Source organism: Cucurbita pepo, chromosome LG20, assembly GCF_002806865.2.
Source record: "Cucurbita pepo subsp. pepo cultivar mu-cu-16 chromosome LG20, ASM280686v2, whole genome shotgun sequence".
In the NCBI taxonomy this organism is placed as follows: domain Eukaryota; kingdom Viridiplantae; phylum Streptophyta; class Magnoliopsida; order Cucurbitales; family Cucurbitaceae; genus Cucurbita; species Cucurbita pepo.
The window spans coordinates 7,064,511-7,086,847 of record NC_036657.1 but is presented as its reverse complement, the minus strand read 5'-3'; the positions used below and the strand labels follow the sequence as shown (position 1 = coordinate 7,086,847).

The 22,337-nt window shown below is 36.7% G+C and overlaps 3 protein-coding genes across 5 annotated transcripts; 2 read left to right on the top strand and 1 right to left on the bottom strand.

Moving 5' to 3' along the window:
- The first annotated feature begins 3,198 nt into the window (after window positions 1–3,198).
- LOC111783660 (histone H2A) lies at window positions 3,199–4,472 on the top strand. Its single transcript, XM_023664577.1, has 2 exons — window positions 3,199–3,612; window positions 4,032–4,472. Exons 1-2 carry the CDS (start codon window positions 3,403–3,405, stop codon window positions 4,281–4,283), a joined length of 462 nt encoding a protein of 153 aa, XP_023520345.1. The 5' UTR covers window positions 3,199–3,402; the 3' UTR covers window positions 4,284–4,472.
- A 2,341-nt stretch (window positions 4,473–6,813) lies between these two features.
- Window positions 6,814–9,197, bottom strand: LOC111783145 (exocyst complex component EXO70H1-like). Its single transcript, XM_023664044.1, has one exon. The coding sequence runs from the start codon at window positions 8,887–8,889 to the stop codon at window positions 7,006–7,008; it is 1,884 nt and encodes a 627-aa protein (XP_023519812.1). The 5' UTR covers window positions 8,890–9,197; the 3' UTR covers window positions 6,814–7,005.
- A 3,829-nt stretch (window positions 9,198–13,026) lies between these two features.
- On the top strand, window positions 13,027–21,058 carry LOC111782602. Of its 3 annotated transcripts, XM_023663384.1 has the most exons (12): window positions 13,027–13,380; window positions 15,825–16,785; window positions 17,099–17,183; window positions 17,918–18,114; window positions 18,450–18,535; window positions 19,488–19,533; window positions 19,617–19,673; window positions 19,859–19,913; window positions 19,993–20,093; window positions 20,278–20,341; window positions 20,416–20,549; window positions 20,704–21,058. In XM_023663384.1, the coding sequence occupies exons 2-12, from the start codon at window positions 16,732–16,734 to the stop codon at window positions 20,869–20,871; spliced, it is 1,047 nt and encodes a 348-aa protein (XP_023519152.1). In that variant the 5' UTR covers window positions 13,027–13,380; window positions 15,825–16,731; the 3' UTR covers window positions 20,872–21,058. The 3 variants fall into 3 exon arrangements, with proteins under 3 accessions (XP_023519152.1, XP_023519153.1, XP_023519151.1); XM_023663385.1 differs by lacking the exon at window positions 15,825–16,785 and having other exon boundaries at window positions 20,053–20,093; XM_023663383.1 differs by lacking the exon at window positions 15,825–16,785.
- The last annotated feature ends 1,279 nt before the right edge of the window (window positions 21,059–22,337 follow it).

Genomic DNA, 22,337 nt, shown 5'->3' with positions numbered 1-22,337 from the left:
AAGCAAACTGTCAGGCTTCTCGTTGGAGAACCATCATCGAAGTTCGTTGTCGACCAAGACGTACACGCTGAAGTTTCTTCTTGAAGAAAAGGAGGACTCGTGTTGTTGAGGTTACATTTTTCGTCAAGATACGAGAAAAATTTACAAGGTAAGATCTCGAACGTTCCTCTTCAGATCTGAGATCTTCGTTTAGGGATAGAGTGCTAAAGTTTGCTACCTTCATCTAGCGAAGATCCGCCACTAATTTTGTGAGGAGAATCAGATGAAACGTTGAGATCTGAGAATCTTTCCAAGAACCGTAAGGATGTTAACGAATCTCCTTCCAATGCTTATAACTCGTCGTATGATTAAGTAAAAATCAAGAAAAAAAAGATTGGCACGTAGGTTGTAGTATGATCTAAAATTTTGTTGAAGAAGTCATTTTGATTTTGATTAAGAATCGAGAGATAGAAAAATGAGAAGAACGTCAGAAACCTCAGTTTTCTGCTAGGAGGAGAGAGAAGGCGACGGTGCGCCACGTGTCAACCGACAGTGCACCGATAGCCACCAGACACGTGTCAAATGTCGTATGGAGTGGTGTGGTTCCATTCTTCCAGTGACACGTGTCCGTGGCAGCGATACCCGACCCGCATTCCTCAGTCGATCCAGCACCCGCGCAATGAGATGAACCGTAACGACCCGCGGTCCATCTGAACCACCGCACCCGAACCAAACCGACGACCCGCGGCTATAGAAAAAGTGTGCACGCGTGGCACTCGCGCGTGGAACCTGCAAGTGAGCTTGTTCCAGCGCGTAGCTAGCACGTGTAAGCCCGTTTTCATCCCGTTCGACTCCTATTTTTCCTATTTTCCTCCCAAATCTAATCCTAACTCTATTTACATGAAATAGGATCTAATTGGGAAAAAATCAGTACTTTTGGACACGCTATTTGTGTTGCTAACGTAAAGGCACGCACCACACGGAACTTTAGGAAGAAATACTTGTAGGAGTCGCCTCGTTATGCATGCATGCTAGTTTAATTACCTTAGGTGACAGCTTTCCATGTTTGAATGTAGGTAAGTTGTTTGGTAAGAATATGGATGTATTATGTGAAGTATTTTGAGAATTATCTGAGTATTTCAATTATGTTTTAAGTTTCCGCTTTATATGTATATGTTTGATTCATGGTAAAAGAAGGAAGGGAACTTGTGAAATCTGCGCTCTGAGAGATTGATGGTTATATCGCCCCGTTGAGCATGTATGTTTATAGTTGCATGAATGTTGTATGACGATGCTAGTTATAATGGGTACACTCTATTAGCTTTCATGATTCAGTTTAACGATAAAACTAGAGTTTTGTGGTTAGAGCGATAAGTTCCTAAGGGAAGACCTAACCCTCCCCTAGGAGCATAAGAAATTACCACGGTAAACGAACTACCCCTAGAGTACCCTTAGGTTACTTGTGTGCGATTGGTGTTATAGCTTCATGGGAGACAGGGGGTTCCTGATCAGGACTCGTCTGCTCTAAAGTCGTTTTAGCATGGGAAACGGGAGACCCACGTTGTAACGGACCATTTAGCTGGATGGGAATGAGGGAGGTAGCCCTCCCCGAATAAAGGGGGATTACCATGGGACTAGGGGGTTGCAGCCCACTTCCTATGTAAGACACCAGGTAGTCTCATAGCCATGTCGAGGTAGCTACTCGCAGGGCACCAGTCAAACACAGGTTGGCATAAGGGAACCCTTATGGTTTAAATGAAAGGATGAAGAACCAAAAAATCCCCAAGAAGCTAAGACCGGAACTAGGTGATCTAGAGCCGAAGAAAGGACCGTGGAAGTTTACTAAGATTAGGATGCAATAAGAGTTTACAAGTAAGTGGCTTACTAAGTATAATTTTTATACTTATCCTTGTTATATATTTTTTTTCAAGTACGTGAAACGTTGGGTCAAGGGAGGGCGCGTTGAGGGATGTGGATTGTCACAGAGGAAGCGTGTCCTGGGGCGTTAGTCCAGTCTTACCTTTTAGTACACTTTGTCCTTCATGTTTTCTTCCTTTGTCTAAAAATTGTCCCATATGTTCTTTTTGTAATAAAACGTTCTTCCTACCAAATAAATGATTGATTTTTTTTAAATGATGTTTTTCTTTGAATTTCTTGCATACACACTACACGTCATAGTCATTGTAAGTCACGGCTTGATGTTAAATATTAAGCCGTGACAATTAATCTCTACCTTGATCGCAAATCAGGCTCAACGGTTGTATCACGATCGTTGTCATCCTAATGAAATTCATTATCAAACACTATGGGTGACTTGTGGCAGCAAATCACAACATACAAGCCCACACTACTTTCGTTGAGTTCAGCACCTTTGGTAACTTACAGAAGGTAGTTGAATGTTGTACACACCTTCCCAAAAGTCGTTTTCTCTCATCGCTCACAACATTAATCTCTACCTTGATTGTGAATCGGCGTCACTAATTATGTTCAAGTTGTTGTGGTACAACCATCGTTGTCATCCTAACGAAATTTATCACTTGACGCCATGGGTGACTTGTCGCAACAAATCACGACATAGGAGCCTATACTGCTTCCATAGAGTTCAACAGCTTTTGTAATTTGCAGAGGGTAACAAATCTCGGATGTTCTCTTTTGTCTATTATTTTAAGTCGTGGTTTTGGTTATAATCTTCGGTCTCTATTGTATTTAGGATTGAACGGATGGAGAAATCTAGATAAGTAATGATTTCGGTAAATTTTCTAAACCCTTCAATTATTCGGATACAATCTTAGATAAAATATATTAAAAGTTCACAAACAAACACAAATCGATCAATACTTGGGCATGAGTATTCCTAAAGAGGCCGAGGTACCACCGTGGCAAACTTATTAATACGGAAAGATTCTTAATATAATTTATATATTTTTATTTGGCTCGGGTCAACCCAAAGGTTTTATCTACGAACCCGAAACTGCACCGACTCAGTTCGGGTTCAGAAAAATGAACACAACTTTACCTAAAATGCTACCAACTCAACCCTTATGATTCGGGTTGGGTTGGTACAAGTTGTCCGGTTGAATATACACCCCTATTAGATTGTTGAGGTTACTCGTATTATCAACATTTTTTAACATTAAAAAAATTGAAAAACAAAAAATATCCTCTCTTCTAATTGGTCCATTTTGAATAACGCGGATCGCTCTACAGTCTATCCACACCCGTCGATTGAACTGTATCGTACGGTCTAACGTGCACCCATTTCTGAGTTCGTCTCCATCCTCAAATGCTCGTTGTTTCATACCGCTCTATAAAAACATTACCTCAATTTCAGAGCTTCTCATCGTCATATCCACTGATCCAAATCTGTTTTCCTGTAATCTCTGCAACTGCCTTTGATTTTCCGGCGACCAGGGTCAAGTTCCGATGGATTCTAGCGCCAAGTTAAAGAAGGGAGCAGGTGGAAGAAAGGGCGGCGGTCCGAAGAAGAAGCCAGTTTCCCGCTCCGTTAAGGCCGGTCTCCAGTTCCCCGTCGGTAGAATTGGTCGGTACTTGAAGAATGGCCGGTATGCTCGACGTGTCGGTACCGGAGCTCCGGTCTACTTGGCCGCCGTTCTTGAGTATCTCGCCGCCGAGGTACTTGCTGAACTCCTTCTGCTTTCTAGATCTGTGTTTCTTTCTGTTGGATGTGGATGGTTAGGGATTCGAATTGAATTCTGGAACTAGATTCTTAACTCATCGATTGGCTGTTGTTACGTTGAATTTTGCTAGATCATTATGAACTATTTGATTTGAGGAAAAAATTAGGAAATTCAAAGAACTGATGAATTTGAAATGGAATATCTCGTGAATTTTAGCTTCGGTTGACTAATTATTGCTTTTGACATGTGTTTGCTGTAGCTTGGAACATAATTATTGATTGGAATGTTGAATTCTTATTGGATTTGGTGAGCATGAATATGATTGAATCCTTGGGTATATAGATCCTAGATTTCAAATAAACATCGAATCCTATGCTTTTGATCTCTAATCTATCACAAACGGGGGCAAATTAGGTGTTGGAATTGGCTGGAAATGCAGCCCGAGACAACAAGAAGAACAGAATAATTCCTAGGCATGTATTGTTGGCCATAAGAAACGATGAAGAGCTTGGGAAATTGCTAGCCGGCGTAACGATTGCACATGGTGGTGTTCTTCCAAACATAAACCCAGTTCTGTTGCCTAAGAAGAGTGAAAAAGCAGCCACTAAAGAACCTAAATCTCCATCAAAGGCCTCTAAGGCTACAAAATCCCCAAAAAAGGCTTAGGTTTTTTTGTTCAATCTGAAAAACTTTGACTTGTTCTTTGCCCATTTGTATGTACTTTGTTGCCTTTTTAGAGTCGTCTTCTGTGTTGTTTATTAATGTAAGCTCAAACCTGATCAATTTGAACACTCTGTATCACTCCCATCATCATCTTAATGATCAATCCTTGTACTGGTTATATGATTGTTTAGCCTTTTCTTCATTTTGATAATCTTTGATTGGCTTCTATGGATATGAGATAGCTCGGAATCACGGACCTTTACAATATATCAATGAAGATGTATTCCTTATATATAAACCTATGATCATCTCCTTAGTTACCCAACGTGGGACTCCCTTTCATTGATTCTTCAATCATCCTCTTATTTGACAAAGTACACCATAGAACTTTCTTTTAGGCCTATGGAGCTCTTGAATAGTCTCCCTTTGATTGATGTTTGACTCATTTTCTGGAGCTTTCGAACAAACTATATCTTTTGTTCGACACTTGTGTCACTTTTGGCTACACATTCGAGACTCACAACTTGATTGTTCGACACTTGAAGACTTATTGAACAAAGTATGCCATAGAACTTCCTCTCCGGCCTAGGGAGTTCTTGTATAGTCTCCCTTTAATTGAGGTTTGACTCCTTTTTTGGAGCTTTCGAACAAAGTATACCTTTTGTTTGACACTTGTGTCATTTTTTACTACACATTCAAGACTCACAATTTGATTGTTCGACACTTGAAGATTTTATCGACATGACTAAGAGCACGACTTTGATACCATGTTAGAAATCACTTACTTCCACAATGATATGATATTGTCCACTTTGAGCATAAACTTTCATGAGTTTGTTTTTGGTTATCAATTGTGTGCGAACGAGTCACGATCATGTGTCCACTGTACACAATTCAACACCATTTGAGCGTTGAACTGCCTCTCGTGAGTTTCGACAGTTTCACCACTGACTTTTCTCCACATGTTGAACACATTACGTTTGTGGAACTTCATGTTGATAAGCCTTGATTCATGTTGATCTCCCTCGAACTTGAGTCTCCTATTCACTTAAGATTCCTCTTTTTCTTGCTTCATTGTGTGTTTTACAAGTCTAGGGGAACAAAACAATCTTTTTAAGGGTGTGGAAACTTCTCTCTAACAGACGTATTTTAAAACGTGAGATTGACGACAATATGTAACGAGTCAAAGCAAACAATATTTGCGAGCAAAAGATTTTAAATGATTATAGAGAACTTCACATACATACGAACTAAAACACACAATATCGACTCGAATGAAATGAAATGGTGTTTTGCATTAAATGTGCACATGGTAAGAACAAATATGGAAGTGTAGAAAATACCTCTTACAACTTGTTTTTTGAGTATCAGGGAACATATCATTGAGTGATATAATGAATATCACCTACTCAAACCCCACTTGTTTTTGAGTATTCATTTTCAAAACATTCAAATTGTTTAACTTCTCAAACAGGGAGGTTGTAGCTGCTTTGAATTTTCCATCGCATTTACTCTTATTTCATTAAAAATAGTGACGAACGGGAACATAGCTCAACGATTAAGATATAGATCTCAATCAAATGGTCAAACGTTCTAATAAAAAAAATTGTTAGATAGAAATTAAACCGAGAATCTAAATAGCTTCGTGGAGGAAAAGCCTATTATCATATAAATTCAGATAGTTCAATCTTCCCTCAACAATTATTAATCTAAAAAAATTACCAACTTTTATATATATATATATATATATATATATATATATAGACGTTATGGTTAGGTGGAGCCTATTTTCTTGATTGATTTCATTTATTAAGGGTTAGTTTGATCATAAATAAATTTAAAGCCGATAGATGAACCATTTCTTAAGAATTCATTTTATATGTATACTTAATGTGGACGTAACTCTATACATAATTTTTTTAAATTTTTTTGACATGCATGTAAGTGAGGATAAAACTTGCTGGAATGACTCGTATTGGTTTATGAGGATATTTTTCACTCTTAAAAATGGAGAAATAGGTAACGTGACCATACCGTTGGAGATGCACGAAAATGCTGGAGCAAACAAGTGGAGAATCTAGATTCTAAATCTTAAGCATGAGTCGTTACATAACTTATATATATATAATATATATATATATATATAAATAAAAGCTAAGAATTTTGTGGGAAACCCGATCTTAGCACCCCGCTTCAACTTCATAAAAAATAAACTAAGAAATTTTGCTGAGATAGAAATAGAAATATGAGGTGGGGATGACTTCTCCATCCTTGCCCCCACACGTGGACGTCTCTAATTGTATGTAGAAAATGAAAACTTAAAAAATATGATTTAACGATAGACCCGAGAATTAAGCAATAATCTAAACGTAGCTCGGTAGACAAGGTGGTTATTATCGTATCAAAATAGGTTAATAAATAAATAAATAATTTCATACCGTTATTCAGTTTAAAATATGACAAAATAAAAGATTAAACACAATATGATAGTTTAGATTAAGATCACGAAGATTCAACAAAAAGCAACTGCGACTACATACTAACCTGGTGGTCCCCATACGTTTGAGATTTAAACGGAATTTACATTACGTTCATATCCAATCCATACAAAATAATTTTTAAAAAAATTAAATTAAAATAAATTTGCTTTATACACGTCTCGAAGATTATATCCTCACACATCACTTCTTAAGTTTGTCCTTATCTGCCGCCGTCCACCGCCGCCTCATCCACTATGCCGACCACCATGAAAGTGATACGGCGACGACGATAACGACGACGTTGAAGAAACACTCCCTCCCGAATTCCCATCGGCGTGAAGCAAATCCGACAAGTAGTTTCCCAAATCATCCGGCGCAAATCTCACCTCCGAATCATTTCCGTAAAGATTCTCCAATCGCGCACGGTAGTTGATGTAGAACTCACCGTAGAGCGTCCCGAGTTTCTTCCCCAGCGTGATCTTGATGTGCTCACGCAGCTTTGAATCCATCACGATCCACGACGCTTGATGCTTGTAGGCTTCTTCGAATGCGATATTGAAATCGTGGAAGTGTTTTCTTGCTCTCTCCGGTGAGATCTCCGCCATCGGATTCTCCGGTAGTGATAAGAACACTCTGCTCCATCCCATCCGTATGTAGCTTGATGCGTACTGCTTCACCTTCGCTTCGTGGCTCTCGATCCACTCGTCTCCTAGAACGGATTTCAGATTTGAGGTTCGTACCTTCACGACGATGTACTCGAGGTTGTTCGCTAGGAAGATGTAGGACAGAGGCGCGTCGTGGTACACCTCCGCTTTGCTGTCGAGCTTCGAGAGGAGGACTAAAATCAACCAGGCCAAGCGTAAGGCGAGAGGATTTTCTTCCGAATCGTTTCCGCCAAAGAAGGATTCCGGCAATGGAGAGTGAAGCATCGACGGCCAATCCGCGACTATTCCTGGGAGGATTCCGCTGTAGTCGCTGAGGAATGCGATGTAGTTCATCACGTAGCGAGTGAGTGGATGAACTCCGCCGCCTGGTACTGGCGTTCTGGAGGAATCTTTCTGGATGTGAGATTCGAAATCGACGAGCATGGAGCGGATGCTTTCCGCGATTTTCGTTAGCGAATGGTCGATTAGAGATCGGACGGAGGCCGTGGATTCGCAGGCGAACATTGATTCGATATCCGGCCAGAGATTGAAGATCGCTTCGTACAGATCGAGAATCAGGAATATTTTCTCGGGAGATTTCTTCGATTTCACCGCCATTTCCGGGAAGCCAAACAGAGTTAGAGCGCTCTCTTTGGTAATTTCAGAGAAAATAGACTCTCTAATCGAAGCGGAACTCCAAAAAACTCGATCGCAGAGGTATTTCTCCGCTTCGAAGAAAGTTTTAACAGCAATTTTAACAGCATTCAACCAGTTCTTGATCTTCACTTCCAAAACCTCCCACTCCATCCTATGAACATGATGATAACTCGTCTTCGCAACTCCAAGATTATACAGTCCTTCCTCAACAATCGATTTCCGATTAACAGTATAAATCTTCACACACTCTTTACCATAACCAGCAGAAATCATACCTTCCGCAATCGATTTCAAATCCGCAATAGCCGATCTCGACATCCGCTCCTCCTCGGAAACATTCTCGTTCGCAAATCGCAAATCGTCCTCAGAATCATCCTCCAAATCAGAGTTACCAGTGAGAACCGAATTCCTAGACGACCGATTCGAAATGGATTCCGGATCCAGATGCGTCCGATTCTCCGCCAAAATCCTGTGGAACTCCCTCTGCAACCTCTTCATCGCGGTCTGCATCAGACGCTGAGCGCGAACAAGATGTTGAGAGTTCGTATGCTCGGTGCCGAAATAATCCATCGCCGTCTGCAAATCCTTGACAGCCTTCAGGTACTGTTTAGCCTCGTAGCGGTCATCTTGGAACAGAGGAGTGATATCGGCATAAGACGAAGAAGCAGAGTCCCATTTCGTAATTAGGGTTTCTGCAACTTCAATATTCTCCTCCATTAGAGACTCGCAGAGGCCGTGCGACGGCGTGGTTCTAGCAGGGGAATGAGACGGCGTGGTTCTGGCAGGAGAATGCGAAGGCGTTAAAGACTTGAAGAAATGGTTCCTCATCTTCAAGAGACAAAGAAAAAAGCTCGAGTTTGGTAATGGCTATGGCGGCAAAGAGAAACCGTAGGGGAATTTATAGAGAGAATAAATGAGGGAAGGAACGGGGAAGGTTCGAAGATTGAAGCTCTTTTGACCTTTTGACTGAGTTCGCTTGTATTTATGAACCAACTCGAACGAGTCAACTCAGTCTTTATTTTTATTATTATTTATTATTTTCTTTTTGGGTCAATTGCCTACCGTTGCTGATTTTTGTCCTATTTGACCAAAACGATTCGTATTGGTCAAAAACGGAGACATATGGATAAAACATACCCACTTTTTTATTTATTAAATCTATTAAATTAATCCATATTTTAAAAAAAAAATTAATATTGTTTTTAATTGAAAGGTCATAATATTATAGGTGGAAGAAATTAATATATTGTTTTTTTTTGTCTTCAAGGTGACCAATTCTATTTTTTAATTCGCGTGGAGTAAGTAAATAATAATAAAATGTTATTCGCATTAATTTCGTATTTAATGAATTAAATTAATGCATCAGGTATTAAAGTCAAACATCTATTGTTGACTTACTCACGGTCACATTAAATTTAATTCTAAAATACCTTGAATAATTTTTTATTTTTTGAATCTCTATTTTAAAAGAATATTAATATTTTTTTTTACGAAAAATATAAATTATTATTTTAAACGTACGTACATAATTAATCGAGTAGAAGTACCATAAATATAAAATTAGAGATGTACCGTCCTGCAAGAACCCGTCTTGAATGAGGTGAAAAAAAAAATTCATGAAAAAATTGAGACAGAAATAAGGATTATATTCTCCGTTCTTGATTTTACTGTTCTAATGTACGAAGAATATTATATTATAATATTGAAATTTGAATTTTTAAGTTCAACATAATATTATATTATTGTTTAAAAAATATTATTGAATTTATAAGAATGTTATACTCATAGAAATTATCATTATTTTTTAAAATTAATATTTAATATATATATATATATATATATATATATATAAATGAAAATTAAATTTTCGTGGGGAACCTGTTAAATGAACACAAGTCTCGACAATAGTATGATATTGTCTACTTTGAGCATAAGTTCTTGGGCTTTCCCGAAAAGCCTCATACCAATGGAGTGAGTATTCATTGATTATAAACTCATAATCATTTCCTAAATTAGTCGTTCATCCAATACCTCCCCTTGAACAAAGTACGTCTTCCCTTAATCGAGGCTTGACTCCTTTTCTTTTTTGAGTCTTAGTCATTTTTCACTATGCTTTCGAGGAGCCTCGACTCATTTTTCTTTTCGAGTGCTTTGTTCCACATTTGAGGATTTTATTAACATTACTAAGTTTAGGGCATGACTCTGATACCATGCTAGATGAACACGACTCTCCACAACGGTACGATATTGTCCACTTTGAGCATAAGCTCTTATGACTTTGCTTCGGGCTTCCCCAAAACGTCTCCTACCAATGGAGAGAGTATTTGTTGATTATAAACTCATGATCATTCCCTAAATTAGTCGTTCATCCAACAAACCCAATATCTACCGACCCAAATAATAATAATAATAAATAATATTTATATTTAAAAAATTTAAAATAATAATGTAATATATTATTTTATTTTTCTATTAAAAATAATATAAAATTTAATATAACACGTGGGCATGCAATAAATTATATTATTTTATTAAGAAAAATGGAGACCAAGACAAAAGTTGAAAAGGACAAATAAAGGAAAATAAATAGAAAATAGAAATACCCATTGTTTTTTCCTTTCTTTATTGGTTAAATTATTTTTAGAATTTTAGATTTATTTAAAAAAAATACCATTTAAATTATTTATATAATTAATTTGTACACGTCATCTACTACATTAATTTATGTAAATTATGATGTAAATTACGTCATTTATGCTTTTTATTAAAAGATACAATTTTTTTTTTTGGTAGATGTTAACAAATATTTGTATATTAAAATTTCGGATCAACTTAAAATTTCGAGTTGGTTGGGTTGGTGACCAGAACAACCCGAATAGAATTCACAACCCAGCCCTCTATTTTCGAGTTGGATTGGGTTGTCGGGTTGTTATTTATAATACATGTTATATTAATAACTAAAATCTTATAAAGTTCAAATATCAAACATTTACAAGTCATAACATATCACTGACATTGGTAACAAACGTCAAATATTCTTAATCTTCATAATAATCTTAAAAGTAAGATATGATGCTCGATAACGTACCATAGAAAATTGAAAGTTTAGAGATTTATTAGATAATTTTAAAGTTTATGAACCTACTGGTTTGATGCTCGAGAACAAAACATAGGTGAGACCTGGGTGTGCTCGAGATGCCCTTAATAATAAATGAAGGCAAGTATTCTTTCTCGTGTGGATCCTATTTTAGTGGAAACTTAATGAGTTGATCCACCTACACGTCTTGCCTTTACTGCTATATCGAGAATTACTACACGTATAGGTGCTTTTGTCCGCTCGATTACTCTTCCGATCTCAGGCCGAGACCCTAAAAAATACTCGATGGTTAATAACCATATTAATACTTGTAGACATGCAAAATTAGTATTTATAAATTATTATCATAATGTTTAAATAATTTGAAGATTCCCACTTGGATATATTTCTATTTTTAAATAATAAATAATAATAATTATTATAATAATAAAAGAATACCTTTAATTATTTTTTAGAATCTAGTCCAAATTGTTTTGTCCCTTTTAATAATAATAATTATTATAATATGGTTTCTGAATATTTTATTAACTAATATTCTTTTTCCAAAGGTTATGTCTAGTTGAATGAACCGAGACCACATTCGAATGAGAGCGATCTTGAGGATCGAATGACTAAGAAAAACTTAAATGAATTAAAAGTCGCTACTTATACCAATAACGTGCACATTCTTCTTCAGTGGTTCAATCATAGGAACCCTATGGTTTAACCTGGTTTATTTGGAGTAATTCACGGTTGAAAAAAGATCCAAAAAGTAGTTACATGCTTTATTTAGAGAATGTCGGGGACATCCGGTGTCGAATCTGGATTATGAATCTTGATCTAAGTCGTGGGCGTGGGTCGTGACCGGAATATTTTTAAGACCCAATCCAATTGTTTGGATTGTAATTTAGACCCAAACCATGATTTTCTTTTGGGTTGGGTTGATTTGTATCGTTTCGATAATTTGTTCAATGAGGTGTAGATAAACAGTTTCCATTCATGTATTAACAGTAAGAATTTTTTAAAATACTTGTTTTAAAGGTCAGCGGTATCAATGCTATTTTTGAAAATTCACAGGTGTTTTCGCAACGTGACGGGACATGCGCTGCAAAGCTATGGGAATACCTTGAGTCCACATCGTAAGCTAGTTTACATAATTTGTCAGCCTAAAGCTCGGATACCAACAGTAACGACCCTATTTTTACTACTGAAATAAAGTCGCTACTACATGAATGACATAATATGAAATGAAAAAAAAATTTAAAACATTTTAAAACGGTGCCATGGACTTATATGTTCAAAATAAAATCATTAAACAACTATAGCGGAGACAGCAACGTGAAATTTAAATAAAAATATTGTAAAGAACAAAACAATGTTACGCATCTACCCTACCTTTAGTCTCATGGTCGTCACCACGATACTGTCATCTATGCATAGGTGTCTTGCCTTTACTGAAAAGTAAGAGTAGCAGTGACTTGAGTATTTTAAGAAATACTCAGTAAGTAACTATGCTGTCCGGATAAGGGATCAAGAAATACAATCATGTGGGAGAACTATCATTTTATGGTAGAATTGGATGTGTAGTATTTCTCTACACATGACCCATGCACGTGCACATGAACCCCTAGGCGAGCTCGTATACTCCCTAGACTTAGCATTCGACTAGCATACACTCACGCGGTTGGTATACCACGAAAGGGAAGGGAGTGCACATAGTATTGTGGTGTACACAATATCGTATCATCACATCATGACAAACATAAATGTCGTAAAGTATATGTTCGTACTAATCACATCGGAGAAATATCTTGATGTATGTGACGTGGGCGCGTCGGCATCTGAGTGTGGCACTAACCCAAATCGCTACTCATTGGGGGTCTTTCATGTCCAAGCTCCACGGTGTTGTCTCCATTGCGCGCCAAATCAACCACCCCTCTCTTCCCTTTCCATTTTCCCTTTCTTTCAATTTTATCCTCGTATTTCTCCATGCCGAAGCATCCTCTGGATCTTCTCACGCATTCTTTTCCAATGTCTTGTGATTTCTTGTTGGTGGACATCCAGTCTTCATCCACGAGCTGAGTATTCTCGTTCATCTTTATTTACCATTGGTCGGATTCATCGAGATTCGGTTCTTGAATGATTTTGTATGATTTATGATCAGAATGTCGCGGACGTTGACGCCCCGGAGCTCTGCTTATCTTAGCGCTTTGTCCCTGCAGATTGAGAAGAAGCTGCAGCGGGTTCGTGTTTCTTCACTTTTTTTTTTTTGTTTGAATATCTGAATTTGTTTCTTATGTTTTGTCCTGGATGGGGGAAACAATTGGAAATGGATTCGGATAATCCGTAGTGTATTGTTTGTTCAGGATTATTGGGACCGAGTGCCAAATTGGCTAATGAAGGGGATGGTCGTTTATAAGTAATGAATACATCTCCATTGGTGTGAGGTCTTTTGGGTAAACCAAACGTAAAGTCATGAGAGCTTATGCTCAGAGTGGACAATATCGCACCATGATGTCATGGAGGTTTGTGATTTGATAGATAATAGACACTCCTCCTCATTACACGTTAAAACCATCATTGCCTGTTCTGCTAACTTAAGAATTGATGTATTTAAACCAAGTTCTGCTATTGCGACAAAATCTGGCATTTATGAGCTTGTGAATTCAAGTGGCATTTGTTCTTCTCGATTGAGAGAAGAACCGTGAATGAAGACAAGATCATAATGTTAGGCCTCCCGCTGTACTAACTTGCTAAAAAGTGAATTGTTTGGACGTACAGTTTGTTTGAGCGGAGAGTGTTCTTTCTCAAGGATGAGGAGTGCATTTTGGCAGGGTGTTGAAATTGTGGGTTTTGTGAAGGGTGAGTAGAGAATGCAGGGAAAGGCAGAGGTAGTCTTTTTATTTTGGAATAAAGTGCTTAATTTTCCTTGAGAAGGGGATACAAAGATAAACCCCAAACAAAAGGAGCAAAACTGAAACAAAAAGAGGTTTCAATCAAGCAAAATGATACCTAAAGGATAATTGCTAAAAAAAACTTTACAACATTAGCCAAAAAAGAGACATGGAACCTAACAAGAGCTGCATTCTCGTGGTCCTCTCCACCCCGCTAAACACTTTCTCGTTCTTGTCCAACCAAGCACCCCACAGTACATATAATCCAACCCTTCTCATGAAGAAGGCAGGTGAGAAAGGAACTCTCGAACCTCTGCAAAGGATGCAACACTACGAACCCGTCAAGCTAGAGAGCGTGGAAATATGAAGTCAGTTATTGAATGGCTTCTTGATTTAAGGGAGCATTTGAACACATAACATGTAATGTTGTTAGCTGTTTGATACACAGGAAACTTAATATGCTACTTTGATTTAGGCTATTTTGATGAAGAAGAATGTAATGGGAGAGATTTTTCGGATAGGAAGGGAATGAGGAACCAGATTTGATATGCTATGATCAACTTGGTAGATATCAAGGAATATAGGTTGGAAGAAATGGCATTGTTGGCTATGGATTGGCAGATATAAGATTCAGTGCGTTAGAGGCCCAAGTCAAAACTCATGATGTATTAGCATTAAATACATGAGTAAACTTTTATATTTTCTAAAAATATTATTCTTTTAACATTACAAATTTACACTTGAGTGTGTTCTCATAGAGGTGCAAGGCTCTTTTGATCCAAAGATGCATAAAGCTTTAAGACAAAAAGTTCTATCAACATTGTGGGTCTAATCATCAAACACGCTCGGACCAAAATTTAAGCTCGAGGAAAGTCTGTTAAAGCCTAGGCTGAAGGTTTTTAGGCTTTGGCATTGAGCATGCACAAAGGTTTATGAATGGCACATGGGGCAATACTAGGGAGTTCACATTGTAGTAGTAGAAGAAGAATATTAAGAAGAAGAATATTAAGAGAGAGGCAGTGGGGGCTTACAACTCATGACAAGAGAAAGTAGAAACGTTTTCTTTCTTGTTGGGACACAAGGGCCATGCGCCACACTTGAGCAATATATAAATTTCTCTTAGCTTTAAGCCCTTGGGTATCTTTATGTATGTCCAGATCTTTTTCCTATTAATAGAGGCATTTAGCAGCCATTTGATGCATCCTTGTAAGGAATCAGGGGGTATTCAGGAATAGATGTTAGCACTTTGTATGGGTCTTAGGGCTTGAATTGAGAGAAAATATAGTTGGAAAGTTGCCTCAAGTGTGATTTCTACAAAGGTCAGACATATTCTTATAGTGAATATATTCGACTCCAAACTGGCCTTAAAATAATTTTTCATTCAATGTACATTGCAGACACACCACCTAAAGAAACTGCTCTCATTTTAATCTCAAGTAAAAAGCGGAAAATTTAATCACCAACTAAGCTCGAGAAGGGAGTCAAATTTCCAACTACGACTTTTAAAATCGGAAACTCTCAGGTCTTCTACACCATTTTCTTTGAGAAATGGGCGAGATATTTTCACCGAGAGATTAAGTCATGCTCCTGGATGTTCCTTCAAATCCATACCACATCGAGCATGAATAGACCTACTGATGCACTTTCTAGAGTTGTCTCTTTGGCTCAACAGGGTTGCTATCCTTTAGTAGACCAGATTCTTAGCTTCTGTATTTTGTACGTTATAAAAGGATCACCTAGTATTTTGTTCTTTGGTCATGCCTCTCAAATCAACTTACTTTAAATCTTTTCAGGCAGCACGGTTGGGGGTTATTTATATGAAGATTGCATGAGAGTAATATTGGCGGCAAGATGTGTAGAGGCTAGTGTAAGAATGTTTGATTTGGCAACAAAATAATAACTTTGTCCCCAGCTGGCTCCCTCTTAACTACTTCCATCTCTGCTAAATTTGGGAAAACATAAGGTGGTGGATAGATTAAGGAAATCCACTCATTTCATACCATCACAACTCCCTTTATTTCCTAAGGTGGTGGCTCTCTTTTGAAATCATGTCTTACTCCGTAACTTTGCTAGATCCGTTACATCTGAGTGTAACAAAGTTTCCGCGGGTCATATTTGGGTGTAGTTGTTTGGTTACAAGACACATCCCTCCTTGGAAGTATGACACATTACCATAAATGGATGACCAATCTGAAGTCAACTGCGCTGTTTCTGCTATGACAAACTGAAGGGTGACATTTTTGGTTGGTATGGTGTAATATCAAAATTAATTTCTCGATTGAAAGTATGTAGATGAGCACCACCTTCCTCAGTTGTACAGTTTAGACAATTGGCAAGCACTAATTCGGTATAAGGTCAACTAATTAAGATTGACACCATGCTTTTTTGTGAACTTGAGGCTTATTTATTACGGGACATAGTTTCAGATGAAGCACGTTGTGGTCAGTAAACCTAGAGAGATTGAATCCACATGATTTGGTTTATTTGAAACTTCTGCCATATATATTGTTCTCCTTAGCTCAAAAGGTGAATAAAATTTTTCTCGAAGAGGTTTTTGTCCTTATCGGCTGCTTGTATGAATATGTAAAATGCTTATTGGCTTACCAGCGAAGTACACCACTGGACATTTTTGTCCAACAATTGATGGGTTCCCTGGATTCCGACTCAGAATGAAACGTTGAGACAAATCATGTATTGGGAATGCGACATACTGAAGAAGAGGCCCACATTCAATGGAAAGGCTTAGTGGACTTGGTAAGTTTTGTGGGAGCCTTAGATTCTATTAAAACTCAATTTCTCGGGGGTAAGTGTTGGGCCTTCCTTGTATATATAAGGAAGGGTGAAAAGGGAAATTGTGAGACTTTCAAAGAGATTATTCTGTTCTAGAGGGAATATGCATTTGGCTGGATATTGCAATAATGTAATTTGTAAAGCGTGAGTAGACAGTGTAGGGGAAGGCTGAGGTAAGAATTCTCCTTGCTTATACTATTTGGTGTTGTTTTTCCTGTAGTGAATTGGAACCATCATTACCTTTAAGATTTATCATTATTATTATTTTTAAATATAGGCATTAGCTTCTTCATCACAGAGGCGAGATGTACTGCGAGAATTGTTTGCTGACATAGCATTAGAAGTCGATGACCGAGCCAAAGGTGAGTTGTCGGAATGTAAAAACTTATATTCGACAAACAGGAATAGCGTGTGGATGAATGTTTTTGTCTTATAAGTCTTGTTTATTTCTAGAAAGTTATTAAATTATCTCATGCTTGTTGAGATCAAATGTGTATTTACTAACTTGATCCATAGCTAAAGGCTAAACTACAAAAAGTACCATTGAACTTAGGCTTTTGTTTAAAAAATATCCATGTTCTTCTCAATGTTTCATCTTTCATAAAACAGTTTAATACTACCTTCTTAGTAGAAATTTGTTAATATGTAGGATGAAAATTGGGTTTGGAACGGTGTGGCAATAACTTGGAACAAAAACTGGGACTCAAACACTGTCACACGATTCTAGGTCATTGCCACATCTATACCAAGTCTGAATTTCCATCTATATTCTATGGATTTGAGTCCAATGATGGTTTTGAAATATTTATGATAGGTAATATTTTAACTTGTAATAGAATAGGGGTATATTTGAAATCTTTGCCCTGATCGTCTATGCTAATGGTTTCTCAATATTCATAAAATGGAGAATGGTCTTTTGTTTCGCCTTTAATGAAATAGAGTCACTCTATTAGAGTTGATTAATTGAATACTTCCACCTAGCTTGTCAAAGCTCGTACTAGCTGCATCTTCTTACATAGTCTTAGATCAGATGAAGACTTGATGGTGTTACATATTGTTATAGCACTACCCACTCATGTTCTGCTTTATAAATCAGAAATAATTCTCAGCACAGAGGAAGATGCGATTGCACCTGTGGAGCATGGAATGGATAATCCATTATGCTTTTACGATGTTCTTGCTGATTATTATGTTCAGGTGCCAGAAGGCGGGAAACCAATCCTTGATTTGATTGTCAAACTGTGGAGCCAATCATTTACATGTCATATTTTCACCCTCTTATTCCACAAATGGGTGGGTGAACTTGCACAATGCATTTTCTTAAAGCCGATGTGATTTTCACTTTCTATTACTGTTATTATTATTTCTTTGTTGTTTGATGATGGAATAGTTTGACATTTTCTGAGCGTTTGCTCGTCCATCGTCTGGGTTCCTTGGCACTAACTATTCTGTGTTGAAATGAATTCTACTTTTCTTACTACTTGCAAAGAAAACTTTCTTTTTAATTCGTCTTGAAGGCAGTGATCGTTCTTGATGTTATCCAAACATATGTTCCATTGGAGTTATTGTCTTCTTTTTCTTCTATTTTATTAGAAATATTTGGTGCCTGATGCTGATCTATCTTGCAGCTCTTTGAAATTGAAATTGAAAATTCTGATGAAGCCCACCTCCGTAATTCATCTGCTCTTGTTCAAGGTGCCACCAATATCTTCTGGTATGGATTTAGCAATTTGTTGCGAATATCCATTTCATTCAAGTGGAAGTTTTCAATTTTTTTGAACAGCATCCGATCTTGATGTACTGCATACTTTTTTTTCATGCATTCTTAGTGGTTAATGATATTTCTTATTTTAAAAGAAGCATTGATGCAAGGCATTTTATAGTCGTTATGTCTGTTGAAATATTTATGTTTTAAAATATATATGATGAATCTTAATATACATATCAATGATCTCATGCTGAAAATTTGTTTTAGATTATGATATTTCACATGAAAAAACAATGTAAAAAAAAAAAGAAGATAAAACTAGGTGCCTACTACTATTCAGCACACCTCTCATCAAAATATAAGATAACTGGGAGTTGGAGCTTGCTTCCTTATATAACCGGGGCACCCATGCTAGTCTCAAGGCGTCGTGGACGTAGGAGACATCAAGGATTTTTGGCATTAAGCTCAGCCAAAGATTCGAACTTGGGACCTATAAGCCAATGTGACCGAGAGACTTCAAGCCCTTGCCAATGGGGTTGCCCCTTGGGGGATAGCCTCTTATTAAATATTTTACAAAAGCGGAGAAGATTAAGAGGACAAAAAAAATTAGCTGCTCATCTCCAATGAGACAATATGGTGTGAATCAAAATATTTGAAAAACATCGAGAACAACTCGTTATATTTCTAAAAGATTTAATATCTTATTAAAAAGGAAATTTAAAAGGGTGTGAGGGCATTTGCTTCACTGTGATTAATGACCGTTTGGTGCATTTGATCATTAGTTGAATTGAAACTTTCAAACTGGAATTAGCATCTTATGCACGGGTATTTCATCAGATAGCGTGTTAGACTTGTTTCATACAGCTGCTGGCTACATATTTATGATCATCCTCATTTTAGATATATAATGAGAATGCTATTTTAGTATGATTGCAATGACCTATGTTTGCTGATTCAGGCTTGATATTCAGGCGAACACTAGTCGATTTAAATCTCTCTTTCATGTAAGAGTTCAGTCAAGAATATTTTCCTCTCTTTTGGTGACATGTAAATGCCCAGTAACTTGTGCTAATCTCTTGATGTTCAGTATCTTCTTGGAGAAGTTGCATTTCAACCTGCCAGATCGAACAAAATCCCCATACAGGTTAGAGTTGAATGGTTTCCTTAATTTTGCATGAATGAAGTAAGTTATTATGTTTGTTCTTTTATGAATATTTTACAATCTAGATTGTTTAGTACTTGTAGTATCTTTTATGCAGCTATTTTCAAGAGAATTGTTCTGAAATTTGCTCCTTTCTTTCTTCTTCCTCATCTTTTTCTCAATTGCAGGTTCAAAGAGATCTTTTTCTTTTACTTTCAAGGTTCTTAATTTTCTATGATTCAGGTGAGCTTTAGCTATAAATGCCATTTGGAAAGCTAGTACTTGGGTGCCCATCTGTATATAATAACCTGCTGTGTTTCAGATGATAAGCTTAAAAGTTTTTTAAAGCAATTTCCTCCTTTCCCAAATGCCATACTGATAGGTGGTCCAGCTGACTTGTTTGTGATTGAACTTACTGATCAGGTAAATTGTCGTGTAGCATCGCAAAATGTTCTATTAACACGTCTTTTGTTTCGATGGACTTATATTATTAAATTACGATCGTTTTCTGTAATATTTTTATATCATGAAATAGCTTGTTTTGCTACTTTCATGCTTAAATACATCCGCAAGTTCAATATTGGTATCAAAATATTACATTGGTCAGATTCAAAAGCTGAAGGTGGAACCTGTACTGCTGCATTATTTTTCACACCTGATTGTTCTCCAAGGTAATTGGCTGACTCATTGAGATTCAACAGTTGCTATTCTAACTGTTCTAATCAATGCTTTTAATTTATATAAGGTTTGGAACTCAGAATGACCACAAGTACAAGGCTAAAAACTTGTTTGTATAGCTTCACCCCTCCGGGTGGCCCCATGTATCCTACCAGAGCTGTTCGACACGCTGCATGGGATGCTCTAGATTTGCTATTTCCAGTAAGTATCGATTAAACCGAATGTCGTTGCTCAATGAAAGAACTATTAAGCATGTTCCTTTTATGTAATTTGATACCTTAGCCGGGTGCCACTACAATAGTAATATTGTTATGCTAAGAAAATTAGAAAGTTTGATGAAGGATTTTTGGTACAGGTTGGACGATATCCTAGGCATCTTATAAGCCTATTTTTCAGATTATTGTACCCATGGTACTGGCCTTCATCTTGTTGGAACTTTGTATTATCATGTATAAGGGCAGTATTTCATTCCTTGTTTCGGTTCGTCTTTTCGAGATATGAGAATCCTAAACAGCACAAATAATTGGCGTAGAAACTAAGTTTGTATATGTACACAAAAGACATTTTTTACCCTCATGCCATGCTGTCGTCCCTCGTTTTTTCTGGGGGCTGTGTGTATGTATCTTTTACTGATTCAAACCCGTCTTGTGTTGACTATCATTGATAAGTGTCCAAGAGGAAACAAGAAAAGAAAGAACATATATTTGATTGAATGGAAATTTCCCTTATTCTATTTCTTCGTTAGAACACCAAGGAATAGGTCTTTTTAGAGGTCGTTTCTAGTGTTTTAGTCACCTTTCAATGGCTCCGCCTTCTCCTACCTTGGGGGTTCTTATTTCCAAGTAAGAATAAATGATGAAGTTGATATCTATGCTTCTGTTTTCTGTGTGGTCTCCATCAAGTTCTAAAAAGAGCTTGAAAATGTCTTCGAGACAAGAAGCAATAAATGAATGATGAATGTTTGAACATGGAGATGATTCAAGAGAAAAGAGTAGTTTGAGTTGGTCTTTGATGCTTATTGAATGTTGGCTTGGTAATGTGATGAACTATGAGTAATAAATTTGCTAGGCTTTCTACCAGAAAAAGTTGTCAAACCATTGTTTGACTTGGTAATGTGATGAACTAATAATATGTTGTGTTTAGAGTTATCCATGGGACGGGGACGGGGACGGGGACGGGGACGGGGACGGGACCTCCGTTCTCATCTCCACCATCATTTCATTTCTCTTATATGAAAGAATTGTCTGCAGAATTCTAGGAGATTGAGTTATTTGTGGTGAATTTTTTCTATTTTTTTAAAACAAAAAATCATTTCAATTTTTTTTTAATTAAAAGAATAAAAAAAAAACATAATAATCAATAATATTTTAGATGAAAAAATATATCTATATATATATAATGTATTATTGAACCTAATTTTTTAAAAATTTAAAATTTAGTCTTCAATACACATAATATATATCATTTTCGTTCTTGATTTAGTTTAGCCAGCGGAAAGAAATATTTTTATGCATCTTTCATTATTCACCATTTAATGGGAATTTTTTTTTTTATCTTAGACGAGGTGGTTTTTTGCGGGTGAAATTAACATTTCTAATATTGTTGAAGGTTGAAAGGTTGAATTTCAATGATTAAAAAAGTAATAAAATGTGAAATAGAACAAGGTGTGACGGTGACTAATGATATCTAGGTAATTTGTGAGAGAAAAATAGTGATTTGAAAATCACATTTTTAATCTTTGTTGTGCGCTCCTAAAGCTTAGTTATCGTTTATTTATTTACTATTCTTCCTATAATAAATGTAGGGATATAAACTTTTGAATCTCTAACTTTAAAATAGTACAATTTACCTTTAAATTGTATTTGTACAGACAGATATAAGTTCAGTTATATATCTCGATATTTTTTTTCATATTTGTTTCTTCTTCCTACAAATATTTAATATTATATTTTATTACGGTTTAGTATTAGTTTTCATGAAGGTTTAAAA